The sequence below is a fragment of the Plecotus auritus genome (assembly GCF_963455305.1).
Source record: "Plecotus auritus genome assembly, chromosome: 2".
Lineage (NCBI taxonomy): Eukaryota > Metazoa > Chordata > Mammalia > Chiroptera > Vespertilionidae > Plecotus > Plecotus auritus.
Window position 1 is genome coordinate 5,858,461 of NC_137771.1, and position 21,285 is coordinate 5,879,745.

The 21,285-nt window shown below is 52.9% G+C and overlaps 1 protein-coding gene across 2 annotated transcripts; it reads left to right on the forward strand.

Annotated features, from left to right (window-relative positions):
- Window positions 1-225: 225 nt before the first annotated feature.
- On the forward strand, window positions 226-15,541 carry PGD (phosphogluconate dehydrogenase). 2 transcript variants are annotated; one of them, XM_080656597.1, is made up of 13 exons: window positions 226-347; window positions 994-1,069; window positions 1,893-2,072; window positions 4,266-4,331; window positions 4,928-5,046; window positions 6,740-6,809; window positions 9,608-9,742; window positions 10,599-10,788; window positions 13,137-13,267; window positions 13,464-13,597; window positions 14,396-14,495; window positions 14,835-14,957; window positions 15,055-15,541. In XM_080656597.1, the coding sequence occupies exons 1-13, from the start codon at window positions 340-342 to the stop codon at window positions 15,172-15,174; spliced, it is 1,452 nt and encodes a 483-aa protein (XP_080512723.1). In that variant the 5' UTR covers window positions 226-339; the 3' UTR covers window positions 15,175-15,541. The 2 variants fall into 2 exon arrangements, with proteins under 2 accessions (XP_080512723.1, XP_080512724.1); XM_080656598.1 differs by lacking the exons at window positions 226-347; window positions 994-1,069; window positions 1,893-2,072; window positions 4,266-4,331; window positions 4,928-5,046 and having other exon boundaries at window positions 6,740-6,947.
- Window positions 15,542-21,285: the final 5,744 nt, after the last annotated feature.

Genomic DNA, 21,285 nt, shown 5'->3' on the forward strand with positions numbered 1-21,285 from the left:
TCCCCGCACCCTCCTCCCCGGACCGCCCCAGCCCGTCAGGACACACCCAGCCCTCGGCTAGGCTGGGAGCACCCTGGGCGACGTCATCGATGCGCTCGGCGCTCTCCCGAGTCTGCCCCGGGAGTGGGCGTGACCGTTGCCTCAGGTGGTGTAACAGGCGCCTGGAAGGACCAATGGCGTGTCTGCATAGCTCCACCCTTTTCTTCCGATTGGCCAGTTCCGGAAAGCCGCGGCCGTGGCCTCGGGAGGCGAGCCACTGCGGAGCTCACTTGGTCGCCGGAGCGGCTCGTCCCCTGCTCTCCGCCTCACTCCGCTCCTGCCGGGTCCACCGCCGCCGCCATGGCTCAGTGAGTGATGGGCCGCGGGCGGCCGGGGAACTGTCCGAGAGTCGGCTCGATGGACGGAGCCGCCCCCGACGTCGCCTTGGCACCGGGGGTCGCCTGAGCCCGGCCTCGTGGCGCCCAGAGCCCAGGCCTCCGGAGTCTCAGCTCCTCCGGCTTGGGCCCCGGAACTCCCCGAGCCAGCCCCGCAGCCTGCCTTGCCCTCGGACCCAGCCCTCTGCTCCTTGCAATGGCGCCGGCGCCGGGAGGATCCCCGTTATAGAAAAGGGGGCGGTGGGGGGCAGGCATGGCCGAGGGGAACCAGGGCCCGAGCCGGAGAGGAGGGAGGGGGTTGGACGGCCCGCGTCTCTGCTGGCAGGGCTCTTCCCTCCGTGGGAGGCGGGGGCCCCCGGACGGTCATTACAGATAGACTAGAGCTCACATGCTATGCGTACCCTCCTACGTGCCGTGTGGTAGATCTCGAGGGGACTGGAGGCCCCTCGCTGAGCTAGAGTGGGCGTGGTCTGCCTGGTTTCAAGGCCGGTTGCGAGCCTGGGTTCTAAAGTGTAAAGGGGAGTTGGGGAACAGAGAAGCTGAGAACTCCGGGTCCCTGGGTTGGAGCGGATTGAATGGAGCTGACACATTTTTCTCGTTCCTTTCTCTGGTCTTTCAGAGCGGATATTGCACTGATTGGATTGGCTGTCATGGGCCAGAACTTAATTCTGAACATGAATGACCACGGCTTTGTGGTAAGTCACAAGGGACACCCTCTCCTCTTGTAGGTTCTGGGTGTGCATTAGCCTCAGCGCTGGGGACCTGCCGATTGCAAAGATCCCCTATAAGCCGGTGTCTTTTTCTCTTTATATTCGCTCTGTGGCTGCTGATGACAGTCTTGCAAAGAAGGAGAAGCACCACTTTACATGGGGGTGTGGGAGGGCCAATTCCCCAAGTCCCTGAGGAAGAAGCGTCGTGCTAAATGTATCTGTCAGTTCTGTAAGGTTTGCAATCTGAATAATCCTGCCAGTATCTTAAGGAGGTGAAACCTTGCTGGATATGTAGAGCTCTAACTTGCTCACCTAAGGAGGTCCGGGATAGTGAAAAGTTCAGGTGCAAATATTAAACGGACTTAGACACAAGAATTATTGGGGACAAAAGCTATCAGTCTGGAACCAGCTGGTTCTTAGACTTGCATTCTAACCAGCTAGCCTGAGATGCCATGAGGGGTTGACTTTGACTTATACATGGTGTGGCAAAAGTAGGTTTACAGCTGTGAGTACACACCAAACACAGTGTGTTCTCCTATTATTATTTTGTTAATTATTGTATTGCTTTCCATAGGAAGAACTGTAAACCTACTTTTGCCACACCCGTGTTCAGTCTCTGCCGTTTCATCCACTGAGATTAACTTTACGCTGATCAGTCAGCACTTGTGGGGGTGGGGGGGAAGGCAAAGGCGGGGTCCCACCTTCCCAAAACCTTGGGCTGAATAGAAATTTCGTTGTCACTTGGTCCCCGATCTGAATGAAGGTCTTGCATGCCCTCGATCTCCTAATCGGCTTTTTGCCCTCTTAGGTCTGTGCGTTTAATAGGACGGTCTCCAAAGTTGACGATTTCTTGGCCAATGAGGCAAAGGGAACCAAGGTGATTGGTGCTCACTCCCTGGAGGAGATGGTCTCCAAGCTGAAGAAGCCTCGGCGGATCCTACTGCTTGTGAAGGCTGGCCAAGCGGTTGATGATTTCATTGAGAAATTGGTGAGGCCGGCTCTGCTCCCAGCTGCTGCGAGCGTGACAGAACTTTCCTCACTCTTTCCTTTAGCTGTTTCACTTTTTACTTAAGAGATCCCCCCCGCTTTCAGGTTCTGAATACGAACTGCTTAGTTCTGACAAAAAATTGCTTAAATGTCTCCATGATGGTTAACTTGATTGGCACTCAGTATGTAACATTCTGAGGACAAGAGACAGCGGATAAAAATTCATTGACAAGAGTAGAAACAGTACAGCCACGTGCCACCTAACGAAGGGGGCACGTTCTGAGAAATGCGTTGTTAGGCAATGTCATCGTTGTGCAAACATCACAGCGTGCGCTTATACAAGCCTAGGTGGGATAGTCTGCCACACACCAGGGCTGTGTGATCTAGCCTACTGCTCCTCGCTTCACGTCTGTATAGCATGTTCCTGCACCAAACAACACGAGGTTAAATCAAGCACAAGACACAAGGATGCCACAAGAGACAGGAGAGGTATGAGGCTGCTGGTGTAACACAGCATACTCTTCTTACAGCAAACATTTGTAATAAGTAGAAAGAGTATACTACAACATAATGATAAAGAGTGTGGTACAGCAAGTATACACACCAGTAACATAGTTGTTTATTATCATTATCAAGTTTATACTGTACACATAATTGTATGTGCTATACTTTGATACGACCGCAGCGCCAATTTGTTTACACCAGCATCAGCACAAACACGTGAGTAACGAGTTGTGCTATGATGTCAGGACGGCTACGGCATCCCCAGGTGACAGGAGTTTTTCCGCTCCGTCGTCATCTTACGGGACCACCATAGTGTATGTGGTCCATCGGTGACCGAAGTGGTGGTATGCAGTGCGTGGACTATGGTGATCGCACTGGGCTCTGTCTTTGATATTCAGAAAACCTTAGTTTTGATTATGAGTTATGAATGTTTAGTGCTATTCACTAAGAAGCCTTAGTGTCCACGTTTAGAACTCGATTTTATGTTTCTCAGTGTTTCTATGAAGCAACAATTCTCAGGTTGTTGTATGTTTTAATGTAAGTGACGAGACCCCCTGGGGGTCCTAGGAACTGCACGTTGGGTACTTATTTTTGTAGCAAACAATTGGTTGGCTTTAGGAACTATATCCTTTTTGGAGGAAAACAAATATGCATCTGACGGATGGCCATGCTGGGGCAGATGGGTGCTGCCTCGTGCTGAGTGCCCCAGGGGCCGGGAGGCAGGCCTCAGCTATGGCTCTGGTCCCTGGTCATCCGCCGAGGTGGTGGGTGTCAGATACGCCTGGTTCTTTAATCTGATGCCTCATGGAGGCTTTCCTCCACCCGCCCTCAGGGCTGGGGTAGCGGGCATTCCTGTGGGTGGTCATCACAGTCTGTGTCATGCTGGCTGGTTGTCTGTCCTTTTCCCAGCGTGTTCCCCCCGAAGGACTGACGGCCACTGCCTCACTGGGAGCCTGTGGCAGAGGAGCTGCCGATGGGGGCACCAGCAGCTCTTGCTCGAAGCACTGTCACTGAGCTGTTTCTGGGATCCCCCCAAGGCCCCTTCTTTCAGCCCCCCTCTGGGAAAAGAGCACCCTGTATTAATGGGGGGTTTTCCTCTCCCACAGTAAACGGAGACAATCTCATTGCCAGTACCCTGACAGGGCCTGCTTTTCCCTCAAGCTCCCGGATGAAGGGAAACTGGTGGAAGTATTTATTCAGATCCTGAAAACCAGTTCTGCAGTAACAGCCCTGAGGAAGCCAAGGGAATTCTGGCTGGTTTGCTAGCTAGCCCTCAGCTTCTTTTTTTTTTTCCTCTCTCTTAATTTATTTTTATTGATTTCAGAGAGGAAGGGAGAGGGAGAGAGAGTTAGAAACATCAATTATGAGAGAGAATCATCAGTTGGCTGCCTCCTGCACGCCCACTACTGGGGATCGAGGCCACAACTGGGGCATGTGCCCTTGACCTGAATCGAACCGGGGACCCTTCAGTCCACAGGCTGACACTCTATCCACTGAGCCACACCGGCTAGGCTAGCCCGCAGCTTTTAAACAGGCTCTAGGCACAGGGGCAGTACTGAGAGTTAAATAATCATACTTTCAGGCCGGGGTATTGGGGGTAAATCCTGGTTGGTTTTAATTGGCTAAGGGATGCCCTGTTCTTTTTGTCTTTCCTGTCTTTGGTCCACCTAATGCTGGTGCCTGGTTACAGGTCCCGTTGTTGGACACCGGTGACATCATCATTGATGGGGGGAACTCTGAATACAGGGACACCACAGTAAGTACTCTTCAGTGCAGCCTCCCCAGGCTCGGAGGGCCTTCTGGGAAAGGTGCCAGCCGTGCACCTGAGGGCGGCTCCGGCTCTGGTGCGTCGTCAGCCTGTTTCTGCTCAGACGTGCTTGATGGAAGAGGCTCTCATCGGCCACACGTGTCACTCGAATGACTGCTGCTTAGCTGCAGCAGGCGAGGGTTCACGGTTAGCGTCCCCTCCTCCCCCTCCTGCGCGTGACCCGTCAGCACGTAGTGAGGTCGAGGACCAGCGCTGATGCTCGTGCAGGGCAAGTCCCGCCCAGCCTCGGTGTGGGGCGCAGCCGGTCCCGCTTGGCCGGTCTGACCCTACCGGGTCTTTCCCAGGACCGTGAGAGTGTGTCGGGCTTAGTTCCCCCCTCGGGGAGAGGGTAGTATCCACCTCCCATGGGTTTTCTTTTGACTCCCAATCCGAGGGGATCGCATTTCTCTAATGACCAGGTTATGCTCGGATCTGGGCGTCATTTCACGTCAAACGTTGGGTCTCCTTCCTTGTCACCCTCCTCTCCTTCCTTGGGAGAATCTTACTCTAAGGAAGCGTAAAGAAGTTATTTTTCTCTCATCTAGAGACGATGTCAAGGCCTCAAGGCCAAGGGGATCTTGTTTGTGGGGAGCGGCGTCAGTGGTGGAGAGGAAGGCGCGCGGTACGGCCCATCGCTCATGCCCGGAGGGAACAAAGCCGCCTGGTGAGTACCAAGCGTGCCAGCCGTTCAGCACAGGGGGCCTGGGCTGGGAGAATGTGGAGCCCTGGGCCCTTCCGTGCTGACTGCGCGTTGGCACTAGGAGATGCTGCAAATACCTCGTGTGTACATTGTGTTGCTTTGACAAAACATACGTGCATATTCCTCCTTTGCCCTTTTTTCCCCTGTTATTCCCATCAAGACTGACCATGAAGTTCTAAGTAGACTTAAAGGGCCAGAGGCTTTAAGGAAGCCGCTCAGCCGATGTCCTGTGCACTGTGTGGATTTAGGGTCTGATCTGCCTCCTTAACTGATGGATGCGCCTAAAATAACCTGATTTAATAATAGTGAGGGATGGAAAAATCTGACGGGGCCTCTCTTTTCCCTGGGAATGAAGTGGGAGTGTTTTATTTGACTTGGAAAAAACAAGTTTTACACTGTTCACTGTGCTGGGTATGAGGTAGGGGCGGCCATGAAGGGGAGGTCTCAGGACGGAAAAAAAGGGAGGTAAAGTCATGGGGTGGGGGCGGCGAGCAGGAGAGCAAAGCCAGGTGAAGAGGTGCGGGTAGCCGAAACCGGTTTGGCTCAGTGGGTAGAGCGTCGGCCTGTGGACTGAAGGGTCCCGGGTTCGATTCCGGTCAAGGGCATGTACCTTGGTTGCGGGCACATCCCCAGTAGGGGTGTGCAGGAGGCAGCTGATCGATGTTTCTCTCTAATCGATGTTTCTAACTCTCTATCCCTCTCCCTTCCTCTCTGTAAAAAATCAATAAAGTATATTAAAAAAAAAAAAGTGCGGGTAACCAACCCTACGTGCCTTAGCCCGGGAACCTGCTCCTGAGGCTGCAGAGACAGAAAGCCAGGCCGAGGCCGGGGGCAGGAGGGGGGGAGGGGAGGAAGGGTCCCCCTGAGGGGCTGTGGAAGGGGAATGTTCTTTTCCGAATGAGCTTGTGTCCGGATATCTCAGAGCTCTATCAGGCATTAAAGGTGAAGGCTTTCAGGGGAAGATTGCTCTTTAAGTTGCCTCTTGGATCAGTAAGTCAGAGGTTCTCTCTGTGTGAAATCTAGAAGCGGAGGCCTTCCTGCTTCTCAGAAGCTTGAAAGCCCTTCTCTGGGGCACAGTGGCCATCAGGGTGCGGGCAGGACAGCACGCAGGACACGGTGACAGCAGAGGTTCCAGGCTCAGGCTCACCCTCAGGCTGGCGGGGGCAGAAGGGGCCCTGTTACCTCTAACAGTGAGCGTTCAGTGAGGGCCTGCGGTCCAGGGTAGCCGCCTTAGCCCCTCACCCTGAGCGTTAACGTCCCAGCCCTGTCGGAGTTCGTGTCTTTACCAAACCCTTTGCTGGCCGCTGGTGAGGGGAACGGGAAGGAAATGCGTCCGAGTGGTGATGTCCTGGGGGCTGTGGGAGGCGTGAGGAGCCGCCGCTTTTCCTGGGACGAAGGGTGACTGTGGCTCCTGGAAACACCACGGGGTGCCTGTGCGGAGAGGTCCCTGTGCACCCTGACTAACACAGGGTCTCCGGGAAGCCCGTGTGGCTGCTGGGGAGCCACGGCGCTCCTGACAGCGCAGCCTCCGACCGCTTTACCTTGCGCGCTGGGCACTTGGTTACTTTCCGGTGGGCTGAGAAAGAGAGGGTGGGGGTGTTGAATCTGGGTCTCAGCCCCTCCCCCAGCAGCTGACCTGCGCGCTTTCTTTCCACAGGCCCCACATCAAGACCATCTTCCAGGGCATCGCTGCCAAAGTAGGAACCGGAGAGCCGTGCTGTGACTGGGCAAGTGCGGGGCTCCTTCCGCCCGTCGGCAGCGTGGGCGCCGCAGGACCAAGTGCGCGGGCCGCCTCGGTCCCCGCAGTTGGCTTTGTGGCGGAAAGCTCTCCGTCCTGAGTCGCTAGCACAGCCGATGCCTAAAAGGCATGTCTGTTGCACGTGTCCTTGGATCTGACGGGCTGTTCGTAACCTTGAGGTTGATATTACAAGCAGCCCTCCCCGAGTCGAGACGGAGTCCTTAAAAAGGAGCAGGAAGAATGGGGGAAGTAAGATCTTTTAGCCGTGTTTCGCCATGGCTGAGCAAAGGGTGTCAAAATCGGAAGTGGGGAGTGCTGGCCCTGGTGGTGGTCTGCGCTTGAGTAGCCGGCCGTTTGCCCTGAGCGTGAAGGCGGCCGGGCGCACCCCCACTCCCCTCCGTCCTGTATTTGTGATGCTGTTGCAGTGAATTCTGTCCCTCCTGCAGCGTCATCCACACGTGGATGAGGAAACACGGGGCTGGAGACCCAGTTGTAGCTCTTGCTCTCCATGAGCTCCCGGGGCGGCGCTGGGCCGCTCACTGTCCCTCCCAGGTTCCCGCCTCCCCACCTGTGAATCACGGGTTGGCCTGGATGGTCTCAGGGTCTCTTTAACTCCTCACCCCTTCCCTTTCGTTTTATATCAGCACTTGTGTGAGCTATTTTATTATATTAGATTTTTTATTTAGAAAATGCTTTTATTGACTTTTAGAGAGAAGAAGGGAGAGGGATAGAGAGAGACAGAAACATCGACGCGAGAGAAACATCATCAGTTGGCTGCCTCCTGCACACACACCCCTCACCCCACTGGGGATTGAGCCCGCAACCCGGGCATGTGCCTTGACCGGGAATCGAACCGGTGACCACTTGGTTCCTAGGTCGATACGCAACCACTGAGCCCACTGGCCCTGCATAGACTTACTGTATGTGCAGTAAAGGTAGAGGCGGAACAAGGTCTGAGGCCGGTGAGGAAGGAGGGAGGTCTTACCCCTGGGCTGGCCGTGCCGGTGACTTCAGCCACTGCACCAAACTGGTCCTTACAGTGTAGCCAGAGCTCATGGAATGTAACCACATTCCGCGTAGGAGGGGGAGAGGCCAAGGCTGCGATTTGGAGTGTTGCCTAATTTTCTCGTTAGTATAAAGCCGTGGTCGGCAAACTGCGGCTCGCAAGCCACATGCGGCTCTTTGGCCCCTTGAGTGTGGCTCTTCCACACAATACCACGGCCTGGGCGAGTCTATTTTGAAGAAGTGGCGTTAGAAGAAGTTTACGTTTAAAAAATTTGGCTCTCCAAAGAAATTTCAATCGTTGTGCTGTTGATATTTGGCTCTGTTGACTAATGAGTTTGCCGACCACTGGTATAAAGGATTGGGATGGGAGCTTTCATTCCTTGACAGTAGCGCGAGTACTTACAATAGAAGTACAGTGACAGTAACTGCATTGGAGACACACAGGAAATCAGGAACAAAAAAGCAGTAGTTGCCCTCACGGATCTCGATTCCGTCAGGGGCCGTTCCGTGGCTTTATGGCTCAGTATCGGGGCATTGGAAACGGGTGTGCATGCACATCAGGGACTCCCCTTCATTTTTGAAGTTACAGGAAGGATGGGGTGAAGCAAGGGGTTACTAGCCACGTTACTTCATGGCCACAGAAAGTGTCAAAATGAGAGGGGGTAGGTCAGCCGTGGAACCAGACAAAGGAAGTCATCCAGGCCGAGACTGCTCGGTCATCCAGGCGTCTGGCCCACGGGGCAGGCCGCCCGGCGTGGCCATGGGTGCGTGTGACGGCAGAGTCCACTGCCATTCAGGGTTTGACCCTGTCACTCCCTCCCTTGGTTCTGGTTCCTTGCCCACTAAGCAGGTCCCAGGTAATGGGGCTTCCCAGGAGCTTGTCTGTAGGGACAGAGTGTGTTGATGGGACTGCCACTGGTGACCACTGTGACCCATAGTTGAAGTTCTCATCATAAATTCATAGACTGGATTGTGGTGTTATACCTCTTCCCAACTTTGTTATAAAATCAGTATCTTGCCAACTTATGGGACCCCGGCAAGAGCACATTGTGCTTACAGGGTTGAGGGCCAGACCTGGGATCTAAGGTCGTTTTCACCTCGCAGCCATTAGAAACAACTACAACGCATGTACGTATTTTTTAAAAGTATGTGATTCCATGGCCAAGTTGTAGCCTCCAGCTGTTAGAAGAGTGGTCACCTCAGGGAAAGGAAGACTGGGAGTGGGGAGTTGCTTTTAATAACAATGAGAAAGAACAGAAATGCAGGTTAAAGTGCTATAGGTGCTTTCCGTGAATTTGGGGATTTTGAAAACTCTTTAGAGGAATGAATTTGGAGTTAGTTTACATTAGCATTGGACTGGATTGAAGCTTGCATTGAGTCGTTACATATTGATTCTTATTTTAAAACTAGAGGCCCGGTGCACAAGTTGCGTGCACTGCCAGGGAGGGGTCCCTCAGCTTAGCCTGCACCCTCTCACAGTCTGGGAGCCCTCAGGGGATGTCCGACTGACAGCTTAGCAGTGCTCCCCCTGTGGGAGCGCACTGACCACCAGGGGGCAGTTCCTGCATCGAGCGTCTGCCCCCTGGTGGTCAGTGTGCATCATAGCGACCAGTCGTCCCGCGGTTCGGTCGTTTTGCATATTAGCCTTTTATTAGGTAGGATACCATAAATATTTGCTCACACTTGTTTTCTGTGAGGGGAGGGGGTCTTGCTGAAGAGCTCGATGTGGGCTTTTCTGGGGTGTCCTCTGCCCCTGACGGCCCTGGTGCTTGGCCCCGACAGGTGGGAGAGGAGGGAGCAGGGCACTTTGTGAAGATGGTGCACAATGGGATCGAGTATGGGGACATGCAGCTGATCTGCGAGGCCTACCACCTGATGAAGGACATCCTGGGCATGGAGCACAGCGAGATGGCACAGGTGAGTGCGCCCGCTCCCGCCGGGGCAGGACAGGGCAGCTTCCTCGTTCTCCCTCCGCCGGGCATCCTGGCAGACGGGATGGACTCGCCTAATTTAAGGGAAGCCCTGGGTTAAGGGCTGTAAAATAAGATGTACTCCCTGAGCCAGAAGCTCCGCCATGTAGCCACTCAGCCTGTGTGTCGGGCTCTGCTGTCTCATGCACGTCTCACTGATCCTCCCGCCGCCCCAGGTGGGAGGTACATCTTTTCCTAATTTTTAAATTTGTGTCACCCTCACCTGTTTCACCGACTTGCCCTTATTATTCTTTCCAAAACAATTTAACTTAGTTTCCATAGAAACTGCTTTTCTTTTCGTGCTCATATTTGATTGGCTTACACATTAGTTAAAGTGTTCCTTCGGGATGTGTACTGAGTGCTCTGCTGTACACGAGGCGCTGTTCTGCGTGTTGGGGATGTAATAGAAAAAGAACCCACACAAGTCCCGCCCCCGTGCAGCTGGCAGACAGGCAGCAGTGGTTAAACACGGAACAGTAAACTAGCTCCGAGCGCTGTGATAAAGGACAGGCAGGCCTAGGCGGGCAGCCCAGGAAGGCTTCTGAGGAGGTGGCGGGTACAGACACCTGAGCGAGGGGAGGGAGCACTTGCTCTGAGGGGAGGACCGGGTGAGCAGGAAGTCGGCATCACAGGTCAGCGTCCGCCTCAGCCGGTGGGAGCGCAGGCGTTGGGCCGCACCAGCCATGCAGGAGCCTGTGAGCCGGGGGTGAGCAGGTTGTGGGCCTCGGTCGGTACTGACCGAGGGAAAGCATGACTCCGCCAGGGGAGCCTCCTGTCTGATCTCTCTCACGTCTTGCACGCAGGCGTTTGAGGAATGGAATAAGACGGAGCTGGACTCGTTCCTGATTGAAATCACAGCCAATATTCTCAAGTTCCGAGACAGCGACGGCGCTCACCTGCTGCCCAAGATCAGGGACAGCGCGGGGCAGAAGGGCACGGGGAAGTGGACCGCCATCTCGGCCCTGGAGTACGGCGTGCCCGTCACCCTCATCGGTACGTGCGCCGTTGCGTTGGGCCCCTCGTCTCACCGTGGTGGTGACTTGATGGCCCTGGGGACATAGGTGCCAGCATGCCTGGCATGTTAACGAAAGGCTGATCTGGATTGGGCAATCAAGGAAGGCTTCTGAGGAGGTGACAGGTACAGACACCTGCAGACAGGCTGCCTTTCCCTCCCTGCTCGCGCCCTTCCTCTTGATCTCCTGACTTTTCCCACGTGGTTTACCATGAGCTGTGTGGTGGTAAGACCCTGGGTTAAGGAGGGACGCAGGCTGCTCAGCCCCGCTCTGCACAGAAGGGAGAGGACCCCTAACCGGTTTGGCTCAGTGGATAGAGCGTCGGCCCGTGGACTGAAGGTCCTGGGGTTTGATTCTGGTCAAGGGCATGCACCTTGGTTGCGAGCTTGGTCCCCAGTAGTGGGTGTGCAGGAGGCAGCTGAATGATGTTTCTTTTTTTTTTTTTTTTTAAGTATATTTTATTGATTTTTTACAGAGAGGAAGGGAGAGGGATAGAGAGCTAGAAACATTGATGAGAGAGAAACATCGATCAGCTGCCTCCTGCACACCCCCCACTGGGGATGTGCCCGCAACCAAGGTACATGCCCTTGACCGGAACCGAACCCGGGACCCTTCAGTCCGCAGGCCGACGCTCTATCCACTGAGCCAAACTGTTTTCGGCTGAATGATGTTTCTAACTCTCTGTCCCTCTCCCTTCCTCTCTGTAAAAACCATAAAATGTATTAATAAAAAAAAAAAAAAAGGAAGAGGAAGTTGGCTGCTTTTTAGCTCATCTGAGTGACACCAGAGGCGGGGGCCCAGGGGCCAGTAGCTGGGAGCAGTTTACTGATTGCTGACGCAAACGTCCGAGCGTTACGGTCTCAAAAGGAATCCTCCCTCGCTGTAGAGACCGCACCCTTCCTACCAGTTGAAGGCAGGCTGGGGCCCATCCCTGAGTGGGTGCCGTTGTCTGCGGAGCTAATGGGGGCGCCGGTCCTCCAGCCGGCCCTGGGCTCCCTGAAGGGTTTCGCCACACTTGCCTCCTTGTGCCAGTTCTTACAAAGCTTCCGCCCACAAGTGCCAGGTCATCGTGGGCACCGCAGGGGCAGCAGCACGGACACCTTCCTCTCGTTGTGTATAAGTTGTCAGTTGAGCAAGTTGTTTTTATAAGGGATGATGTTGGAAGCTTCTAAATGTCTTAATACTAAAATACTATGTTGAAATGTTTCTCATGCCAGTGAAGTAACATTGTGAAACTTTGTGGTTACCATGGATACACTGAACTACAGGCACACCTCCTTTTATTGCACTTCAGATGTGTTTTTTAATCCTCATCTGAGGATATGTTCATTGATCTTAGAGAGAAAGGAAGGGAGAGAGAGAAACATCCATTGGTTGCTTGCTGTATGCGCCCTAACCAGGGATCGAATCCACAACCCAGGTATATGCCCTGACCGAGAATCGAACCCGCAACCTTTTGGTGCACGGGACAGCACTGCAAACAGCTGCAACACGGGCCGGGCAGATGTTGCATTTTTTACAAGTGGACGGCAAGACCCTCCACCAGCAGAAAGATTACGCCTCACTTGATTGCAGTGCTCGCCGTATCGCGGTGGTCTGGAGTCTCTGAGGTCTGCCTGTGTAGGAATTAGAAAACGGAGTTTTTTGAAGGGTGAGTCTGTGAGTGTTACTTCTTAAAGTCGTAGTTGTTTCAAATTGATGCTAGTTAGTACTTCAAAATAAATTGAGTCTTTGGTGAGCATTTAAAAATTAAAGTCCTTGCCCTGACCGGTGTGGCTCAGTGGTAGAGCATTGACTATGAACCAGGAGATCACAGTTCGATTCCTGGTCAGGGTACATGCCCGAGTTGTGGGCTTGATCCCCAGTATGCGGTGTGCATGAGGTAGCCAATCAATGATTCTCTCTCATCACTGATATTTCTCTCTCTCCTTCTCCCTCTCTCTGAAATCAATAAGAACATATATATATATATTTTAAATAAAAGTCCTTGCCATTGAAATTGAAATTTTACTCATGAACCAATCCTCAGTAATTTTGAATAATAGTAGTTTTACCTCTTTTTTTTTTTTTCCCCCTAAAAACTCCCCTTTGAATTCCATGTTGATCTTTGTGAATACCTGTATTTATGTTGGAAATGCAGTTGGAGGTTTTAATGAAATTAACTGTTTAGGGCTTTTTGTAAGAGTTCTTTCTGATCCAGCTGAAATTTTGTGGCCTAAGGTTGAGGCTTTCAGCTCTTTGTGCCGCTGAAACTCTTGCTCCACTTCTGTCCTCGTGCCCCCGGGTTGGGTGTGGACTGGGTAACGTACTGTCCCCTCCCGCCTGCAGGGGAAGCAGTCTTTGCCCGGTGCTTATCCTCTCTGAAGGACGAGCGGGTTCAGGCCAGCCGAAAGCTGAAGGGTCCTCAGAAGACCCAGTTCAGTGGGGATAAGAAGTCGTTCCTGGAGGACATTCGAAAGGTGGGCCTGTCCCTGGCAGTGGCTGTTTGTCCTTTGGAAGGCGGGGGGGGGGGGGGGGGCGGGGGGGAGAACTTACTGAGGCGACGGCGTGGAGGAGGACTCCGTCCAGCTGGTCCTGGGATCTGCGCTGCTCTGGGTAAGGCCAGCAGGTGGCTGCTTTGCTAATTGCAACTCTAATCTCTGTGTCATCCTCTAGGCCCTCTATGCTTCCAAGATCATCTCTTACGCTCAAGGCTTTATGCTGCTGAGACAGGCGGCCACTGAATTTGGCTGGACCCTCAACTATGGCGGCATCGCCCTGATGTGGAGGGGGGGCTGCATCATCCGAAGGTCCGTGGGGGCGGGACGAGGGCTGCCGGCGGAGAAGGGAGGTCTGGGCTGTGAACTGTGTCCGTGAAACCGGGCACTTTGTCCCCTCGGGGGCACCGGCCACAAGACCGGTTTAGCTGGTCACGTCACTTTTTCCTGGATGGCAGTTCTAACTGGGTTGTCCACACTATGCCTTTTCTTATATATGTTTATTGATTTCACAGAGGGAGGGCGAGGGAGAGAGAGAGAGAAACATCCATGATGAGAGAGAATCATTGACTGGCTGCCTCCTGCACGCCCCCTACTGGGGATCGAGCCCACAACCCACGCATTTGCCCTTGACAGGAATCAAACCGTGACCTCCTGGTCCATAGGTCGACGCTCAACCACTGAGCCACGCCAGCCGGGCTACACTACGCTTTTTAAAATAGTTCTGTGAGCACCGTCCTGCCCTCTGGCCTTGCCGCCTGGGACTTTGCTCTGTGTTATCATGGAGCTTACAGCTAGCTTTCCGGCTGAGAAATGTCACTTTGCACCCCTGTAGGGTGTGTGTCCGCCTCCAGCTTCCCTCCCCTGCTCTCTGCCGGGCACTCGGCCTGCTGCGGTTCAGACTCAGACCTCGATGACCGTTCCTCCTACTGCCTGCAGGCCTGGCACTAGGATTTCAGGTCATCGGAAAGTAAAAGTGATTTTCTTCACTCAGAGAATATTAGGATAATGGGATTATCTGTTTGTTCTCTGAAATTTGCGGAATCAAACACTTAAGGGGAAAAAGAAGAAAAAAAAAGATTCATTGACTTTATCTCGCAATTATTTCAGCGTATTCCTGGGAAAGATAAAAGATGCCTTTGACCAAAACCCAGAACTCCAGAACCTGCTGCTGGACGACTTCTTCAAGTCAGCCATCGAAAGCTGCCAGGTGGGCAGCCCAGGGTGGTGGCGCGGGCATTCCGTTCGGTGGGCTTTGCTGCAGTGGTCGGCAAACCGCGGCTCGCGAGCCACAGGCGGCTCTTTGGCCCCTTGAGTGTGGCTCTTCCACAAAATACCACGGCCTGGGGGAGTCTATTTTGAAGAAGTGGCGTTAGAAGAAGTTTAAGTTTTAAAAATTTGGCTCTCAAAGGAAATTTCAATCGTTGTACTGTTGATATTTGGCTCTGTGGACTAATGAGTTTGCCGACCACTGCTCTGGGGCATCGATGACAGTCGTCATTTTGGATGGAGCCCTTACCTGTTCGTGGGCGTTGTGTCTCTCCCACAGGACTCCTGGCGGCGGGCGATCAGCACTGGGGTCCAGGCGGGCATCCCCATGCCCTGCTTCACCACTGCTCTCTCCTTCTATGACGGATACAGACACGACATGCTGCCGGCCAACCTGATCCAGGTGAGCGCTGGGAGGAGGTGGCAGCACTCACCGGCCCGGGGCCTGCGGGCCGGGCGCCTGCGTGTGATCCTAACCAACCCCACTTCCCGTTTTCTAGGCCCAGCGGGATTACTTCGGGGCTCACACCTACGAACTCTTAGCCAGCCCCGGGAAGTTCATCCACACCAACTGGACAGGCCACGGCGGCAGCGTGTCGTCGTCTTCATACAACGCCTGATCAGTCCTGTTAGTCACCGTGACTCCATAGTCGGGGACATTCCATTTGCCACACAGCACTGCTCACAGGTCTGTGCCCTGCGTTCCGCTCAGATCTTTTAAAATAAAGTACCGTACCAGGCTCCTGCCAAGCCAGCCCCGCTTCCTGTGGACAGTCTGTGGGAACAGCCGTGCCCCTGCCCCTGCCTCCTGGACCGACGGGATTGTCACGTGCTCGACAGGAGGAGCGTGTCCCGTGGACTCGGGAGGCCCGAGTTTGCCCTGACAGGTCACAGAGAAGGGACGGGGCCTCGTGGGGTCTGCTGGAACCTTTGTATCATGCAGCTGAATTCCCCTTTCCTCCACTTAATAAAGCTCCTCTTTCTCCAGACTTAAGTGCCTTACACACCCCGCACCCCATTGCAGAAAGGTCTGCGGCCCGCTTCCTGACGTTTGAGTCAAGTTTGCTTCCTTCTAACTTTGTTTCCTTTGTTTTAAGAAAAAATTCCAGAATAATACAAGAGCCATCCAAGTTAGGATAATGATTAACTCGGGGGAAGGAGAGGAGGCGGTCAGGGAGGGAGGGTACAGGGGACTTGAATGGATTGGTCATTTTTTTCCTAAGTTGGGCAGTGGGGTATGGATGTTCATTGTAACATTTCTTATCGTCCTTAATGTCAGATATCTCATGATAAACATTCTGGAGGATGACATTTAAATGATGGGCTCAGCTTGGTCTGGTTCGTTCTCTTTCCTAGGCCTGACTCTTCCTGTTCGATCCTTCGCGGGCCCATGGGTCTGGTGTGGGCTTTTTAGCATCCCAAGCCGGCCCCCAGAATCAGGCCTTGTCCCTTCATCTCGTAAGAAGGTAGCATGCTGGCTGACCCTGTGGGTGGCCTGGTCCCACGTGGTGGGTTTTCTCAGTAGCTACACTCCGGATGGCTTCCCTGGGTCCTTAGAGCCCACGGAGGCCTGACACGAGCAGCAGCTTCCGTGCTTCAGCAGCTGGTGTCTCTGACCCCCGATCTCTCAGAAGGATGCAGGGGCAGGGCTGACCTGGGAGACAGTTCTTTTCATGAAATGATCAGCTTTTTTTTTTTTTTTTTTTAAATATATTTTATTGATATTTTACAGAGAGGAAGGGAGAGGGATAGAGAGCTAGAAACATCGATGAGAGAGAAACATCGATCAGCTGCCTCCTGCACACCTCCCACTGGGGATGTGTCCGCAACCAAGGTACATGCCCTTGACCGGAATCGAACCCGGGACCCTTCAGTCCGCAGGCCGACGCTCTATCCACTGAGCCAAACCGGTTTCAGCAGATCAGCTTTTTTAAAATACATTTTTAAAAAATTGATTTTAGAGAGGAAGGGAGAGAAAGAGAGAAACATCAATGCTAAGAGAATCATTGATTGGCTTCCTCCCACATGCTGAACACTGGGGATCGAGCCCGCAACCTGGGTATATGCCCTGACCAGGAATTGCAGCGTGATCTCAGCCAGGCAGGTCTTACACATCCTTGGAGGCAGATGTGGAGCCCGCCCTTTTAGGAGGGATAGAGCCGTCAGGATGCATACACAGTCACACTGCATAACGGCGACATCTAGGTGGATGACAGACGGCATGTAGGTCCACGGTACACCACTCGGCCCAGGTGTGAGGGGGCTGTACCATCCAGGTTTGTATAAGTGCCTCTGTGATGTTCGCACAACAGTGAAGTCGCCTGACAACACATTTCTCAGAATGTATCCCCATAACTAAAGTGGTGCACAAGTGTGGACTGTGGTCAGTATATAATATGTTTACAATCTAGTCATCTTATTCGGTGTCCCAGTTACTACTGAGCAGCACATAACCACACTCAGTGGCATAATAAAGCCACCACTGTATTCTCATTCTCTGGGTTAGGAATTTTTTTTTTTTTTATAATATATTTTATTGATTTTTTACAGAGAGGAAGGGAGAGGGACAGAGAGCCAGAAACATCGATGAGAGAGAAACATCGATCAGCTGCCTCCTGCACACCTCCCACTGAGGATGTGCCCGCAACCAAGGTACATGCCCTTGACCGGAATCGAACCTGGGACCCTTCAGTCCGCAGGCTGACGCTCTATCCACTGAGCCAAACCGGTTTCGGCTGGGTTAGGAATTTTTTGTTGTTAACCTCACCAGAGGATATTTTTCCATTGATTTTTTTAGAGGGAGGGAGAGAGAAAGAGAGAAACATCGATGTGAGATAAACACATCGATTGGTTGCCTCCTGCACATGCCCTGACCAGGGCCCAGGCTGGGGAGGAGCCTGCAACCGAGGTGCATGCCCTTGACCGGAATTGTACCCAGGACCCTTCAGTCCAACGCTCTATCCACTGAGCCAAACCGGCTAGGCCTGGGTTAGGGATTTGGAATAGTGAGGGGCGGGCAGTGGGGTGAGGGCTCATCTCTGTCCCACAATGTCTGGGCCTTAGCTAGGAGGACTTGAAACCTTGGGGGTGATTCCGTGGCTCGGATCACTTGGAGGTGTCTGTCTTCATTCACATGGTGGTATCTGCTGGCTGGTGGCTGGGACCTCAGGACTGTCAGCCTCGCCATGCATGTGGCCTTGTGCTACCTCAGCGCAAGGTGGCCTCAGGCTCAGCAAACTTCTGCCTCCGTGGTTCAGGGCTCCCAAGGGGGGTGTTCCAGCGGACAAAGTGGACACGCATTGCCCTTTAAGACCTAGGCAGGGATGTCACACAGCATTGTTTCAGCTGCATTACATCCAGAGAGAGACACACGCCCCCAGACTCAAGGGGAGGAGGGTTAGACTTCCTCTCCATGGCGGCGTGGCAAGGTTCCAGAGGATCAAGGGGATCTGGAGACACTGTTTTGGGTTTGTTTGTTTTTTAAATCTGCCACATCTGCTTCCCTTGAAAAGGACAATTTGCTACATGGGGAAGTTGGGAACCTTGGCCCTATTGAGGATCTCATACCGTATAAACAGCATAAACACTGAGAGGCCAGATTATTATAATCTCTGAACGCATAATAATCTGGCCACTCAGAGTGTGTGTGTGTGTGTGTGTGTGTATGAGGCCCAGTGCATGAATTTGTGCATGAGTGGGGCCTGGCCAGCCTGGCCAGGGGGAGGGGACATGGGCGGTTGGCTGGCCTGCCTGCTGGTCGAACTCCTGGTCGAGGGGACAATTTGCATATTAGCCTTTTATTATATAGGATATACACTGAGTGGCCAGATTATTATGCGTTCAGAGATCATAACAATCTGGCCACTCAATGTATAAGACTATAGTGACCCCCTGGCCGCTGTGGCGCAGTTGGTTGAGTGTTATCCTGTGCACCAAAAGGTTGCTGATGCCCAGGTTGTGGGCTTCATCCCCAGTCGGGTGTGCAGGAGGCAGCTGATCGATGTCTTGTCCTCACATCGATTTTTCTCTCCCTCTAAAAAGATCAATTAAAAATATTTTTAAAAAGGAATGTAGTCGCTATCAGAGCGTATGCCAGGCACGTTCTAAATTCACTCATTTCATACAACACCCTCTGACGTAGGAACTATCATTATTATCCCCAATTTACAGATGAAGCACCTGGGTGTTAAGTAACTTGTCCAAGGTCACATAGCTCCTGGAGAATTAGAACTTGAACCCGGCAATCTGGCGCCACAGTCCACGTGCTCAATGCCTGCAATTCATTTACTCATAGGCATCTTTATTGTATATCTACTATGTGCCAAGCAAAACACTGTGCCGGGTGCCATTGTCTAATGGTGAGAAACGTCTGAAGTTCTGACTTCATGAGCTTACAAAACACATAACGGCTCATGGAGATTGATCAGGGAATCGGCATCTTTGTAGTGCGATGTCAGGGAAAATGAGTGATGGTCCCCTCCTTAATGCAGCCCAAAGGATTCAGGAAATCGCAAATGCCTTAGTCCAGGGGTGGGCAAACTTTTTGACTCGAGGGCCACAATGGGTTCTTAAACTGGACCGGAGGGCCGGAACAAAAGCATGGATGGAGTGTTTGTGTGAACTAATATAAATTCAAAGTAAAGGAGCGGAGGGGAGAGCAAGAGAACCCTCCGCTCTTTCGGCTCCGTGGGCTGGACAGAACAGCCGAACGGGCCAGGCTAGTCTTATTTATGGTGAAAGCAGACTCCAGCTGGACTGCTCATATTCAAATTTGGGCTCTGCCACTTCCTAGCAGTGTTACCTCCGGCCAAGTCCTTTCACCTGTGGCCCGGCTCCCTCATATATAAAAGGGGGTGGGGGGTCTTCCTCTGAAGGCAGCTGAGATCTGGAGTGAGCGCCTACCAAAGCCAGGTAGCTCACCAGCGCCTCGGCTCATGGCGTGGCTCGGTGCTGACATCTGGTGGCCAGCATACAGAACTCTTCGTCCAGGAAGAGGACACACTTCCAGCCGCATCTAGTCCTTCCCTGTAACGTGATAGCTCAGCCGCAGAGTCTGAAGTGCCTGGATCCGCCCCAAGTGCCGCCGGAATACTGCTCTTTTGCCCTGAGAAGCAACGGCTTGACAGTGAGATCACACGCGAGGCACCAGGCACGGAAACGGCTGGGCAGAAGGTGTTACTGTTTATTGAGCACTTATGTGAGCACTTTAACCTCACAGCTACGCTGAGGTTGGCACTGTGATCCCCGCGTTCAGGAGGAGGGGACCGAGGCTTGGAGAGGCTCAGTGACTTGCTCAGGGCCACACAGCTGGTGAAAGAAGCTGGGCTCTGACCCAAGGTCTGGCCCAGGGCAGGAGCTCCTCACCGCCTCCCACTCCACCCCACCCCGCCCAGCCCCCCTGCTTTCCTCCCCCGGCTGCGGGGGTTCGGGAGCAGGGCGGGCTACGGAGGGCAGAGTGGGCCTGCTAAGGCAGGGGCACGGATGAGGGAAGTCCCGCCAGAGGTCTGTCCCCCATGGCACTGAGGACCCTGGAGACTGGAGACTGGGATTCCCCCAGGGAGTGGTGGGGGAGAGGCCACGGGCGGGGCGCCTGTCTCTCAGAGGAAGTGGAAGTGAATCAGAAGGCGATTCCTCCAGAAAGAGGTTCTCTGTTCTCAGCCCTTTGCACACTTTGGGGGGTGGGGAGGGGACTTAGGAGGATGAAGAGGACGAGGAGTGGCTTATGTGTTTACCTTTAATTATAAAAGAAGTACGAGCTTGTTTAAAAATGCAGATTACAGAAATGTATAAAGTGAAAAATTTGAGAGCCCTTATCCGCCTTCTCCTGGACCCTTTGCTCAGAAGTTAACTGTGTTTGTCATCTATTCTTCCTGCTGTTTTTCTGTTCCTTTCAAATACCACCCCCCTCCCATAGAGATCTGTATGCTTTTTTCCTTAAACAAAAATAAGGTTATTTGGTAACAACGGTCTGCAGGTTGTTTTTGCTCAGTGTCATAGAGGACATCATTCTAAAGCTGGCAATTTAAATGCATTAGAGCGCCGAAACTGGTTTGGCTCAGTGGATAGAGCGTCGGCCTGCGGACTGAAGGGTCCCGGGTTCGATTCTGGCCAAGGGCATGTACCTTGGTTGTGGGCACATCCCCAGTGGGAGGTGTGCAGGAGGCAGCTGATCGATGTTTCTCTCTTATCGATGTTTCTAGCTCTCTATCCCTCTCCCTTCCTCTCTGTAAAATATTAATAAAATATATTTAGAAAATAAATAAAATAAATGCATTAGAGCCCTGTTTCCAAAAACCCTTTACAGATTATTCTGAAGAATAACATCCGTAGGTTACTGAATAATCAACCCTAATATCTCCGTATATTGCAGCTCTGCCTCCTCAGCGCTCCCCCCCCCCCTTAGGATGCAGCTGAGAGGGGGGTAATTGCCCGGTGAGACATCTAACAGAAGCCCAGTGTGATTTCTGCTTTGTTTGTTTTTTTAAATCATCACCTGAGGATCTTTGTTCTCATTGATTTCAGAGAAAGTGGGAGGGAGGGAGAGAGAGAGAGAGACATGGATTAATTGTCTCCTGCACACACTCCCCACGGGCCCTGTGTTGGATCTGCAGCCCATGTATGCGCCCTGACTGGGAACTGAGCCCAAGACCTTTTTGGTGACAGGGCAATACTCCACTGAGCCATAGGAGTTTGAAATTGGCAATGATGGGAGTTTTTACACCATGGAAAAC

Coding starts and splice junctions, on each gene's coding strand:
- PGD (XM_080656597.1), top strand. Junction 9,743..10,598: donor AGCACAGCGAGATGGCACAG/GTGAGTGCGCCC, acceptor TCTTGCACGCAG/GCGTTTGAGGAATGGAATAA. Junction 14,496..14,834: donor CAGCCATCGAAAGCTGCCAG/GTGGGCAGCCCA, acceptor TCTCTCCCACAG/GACTCCTGGCGGCGGGCGAT.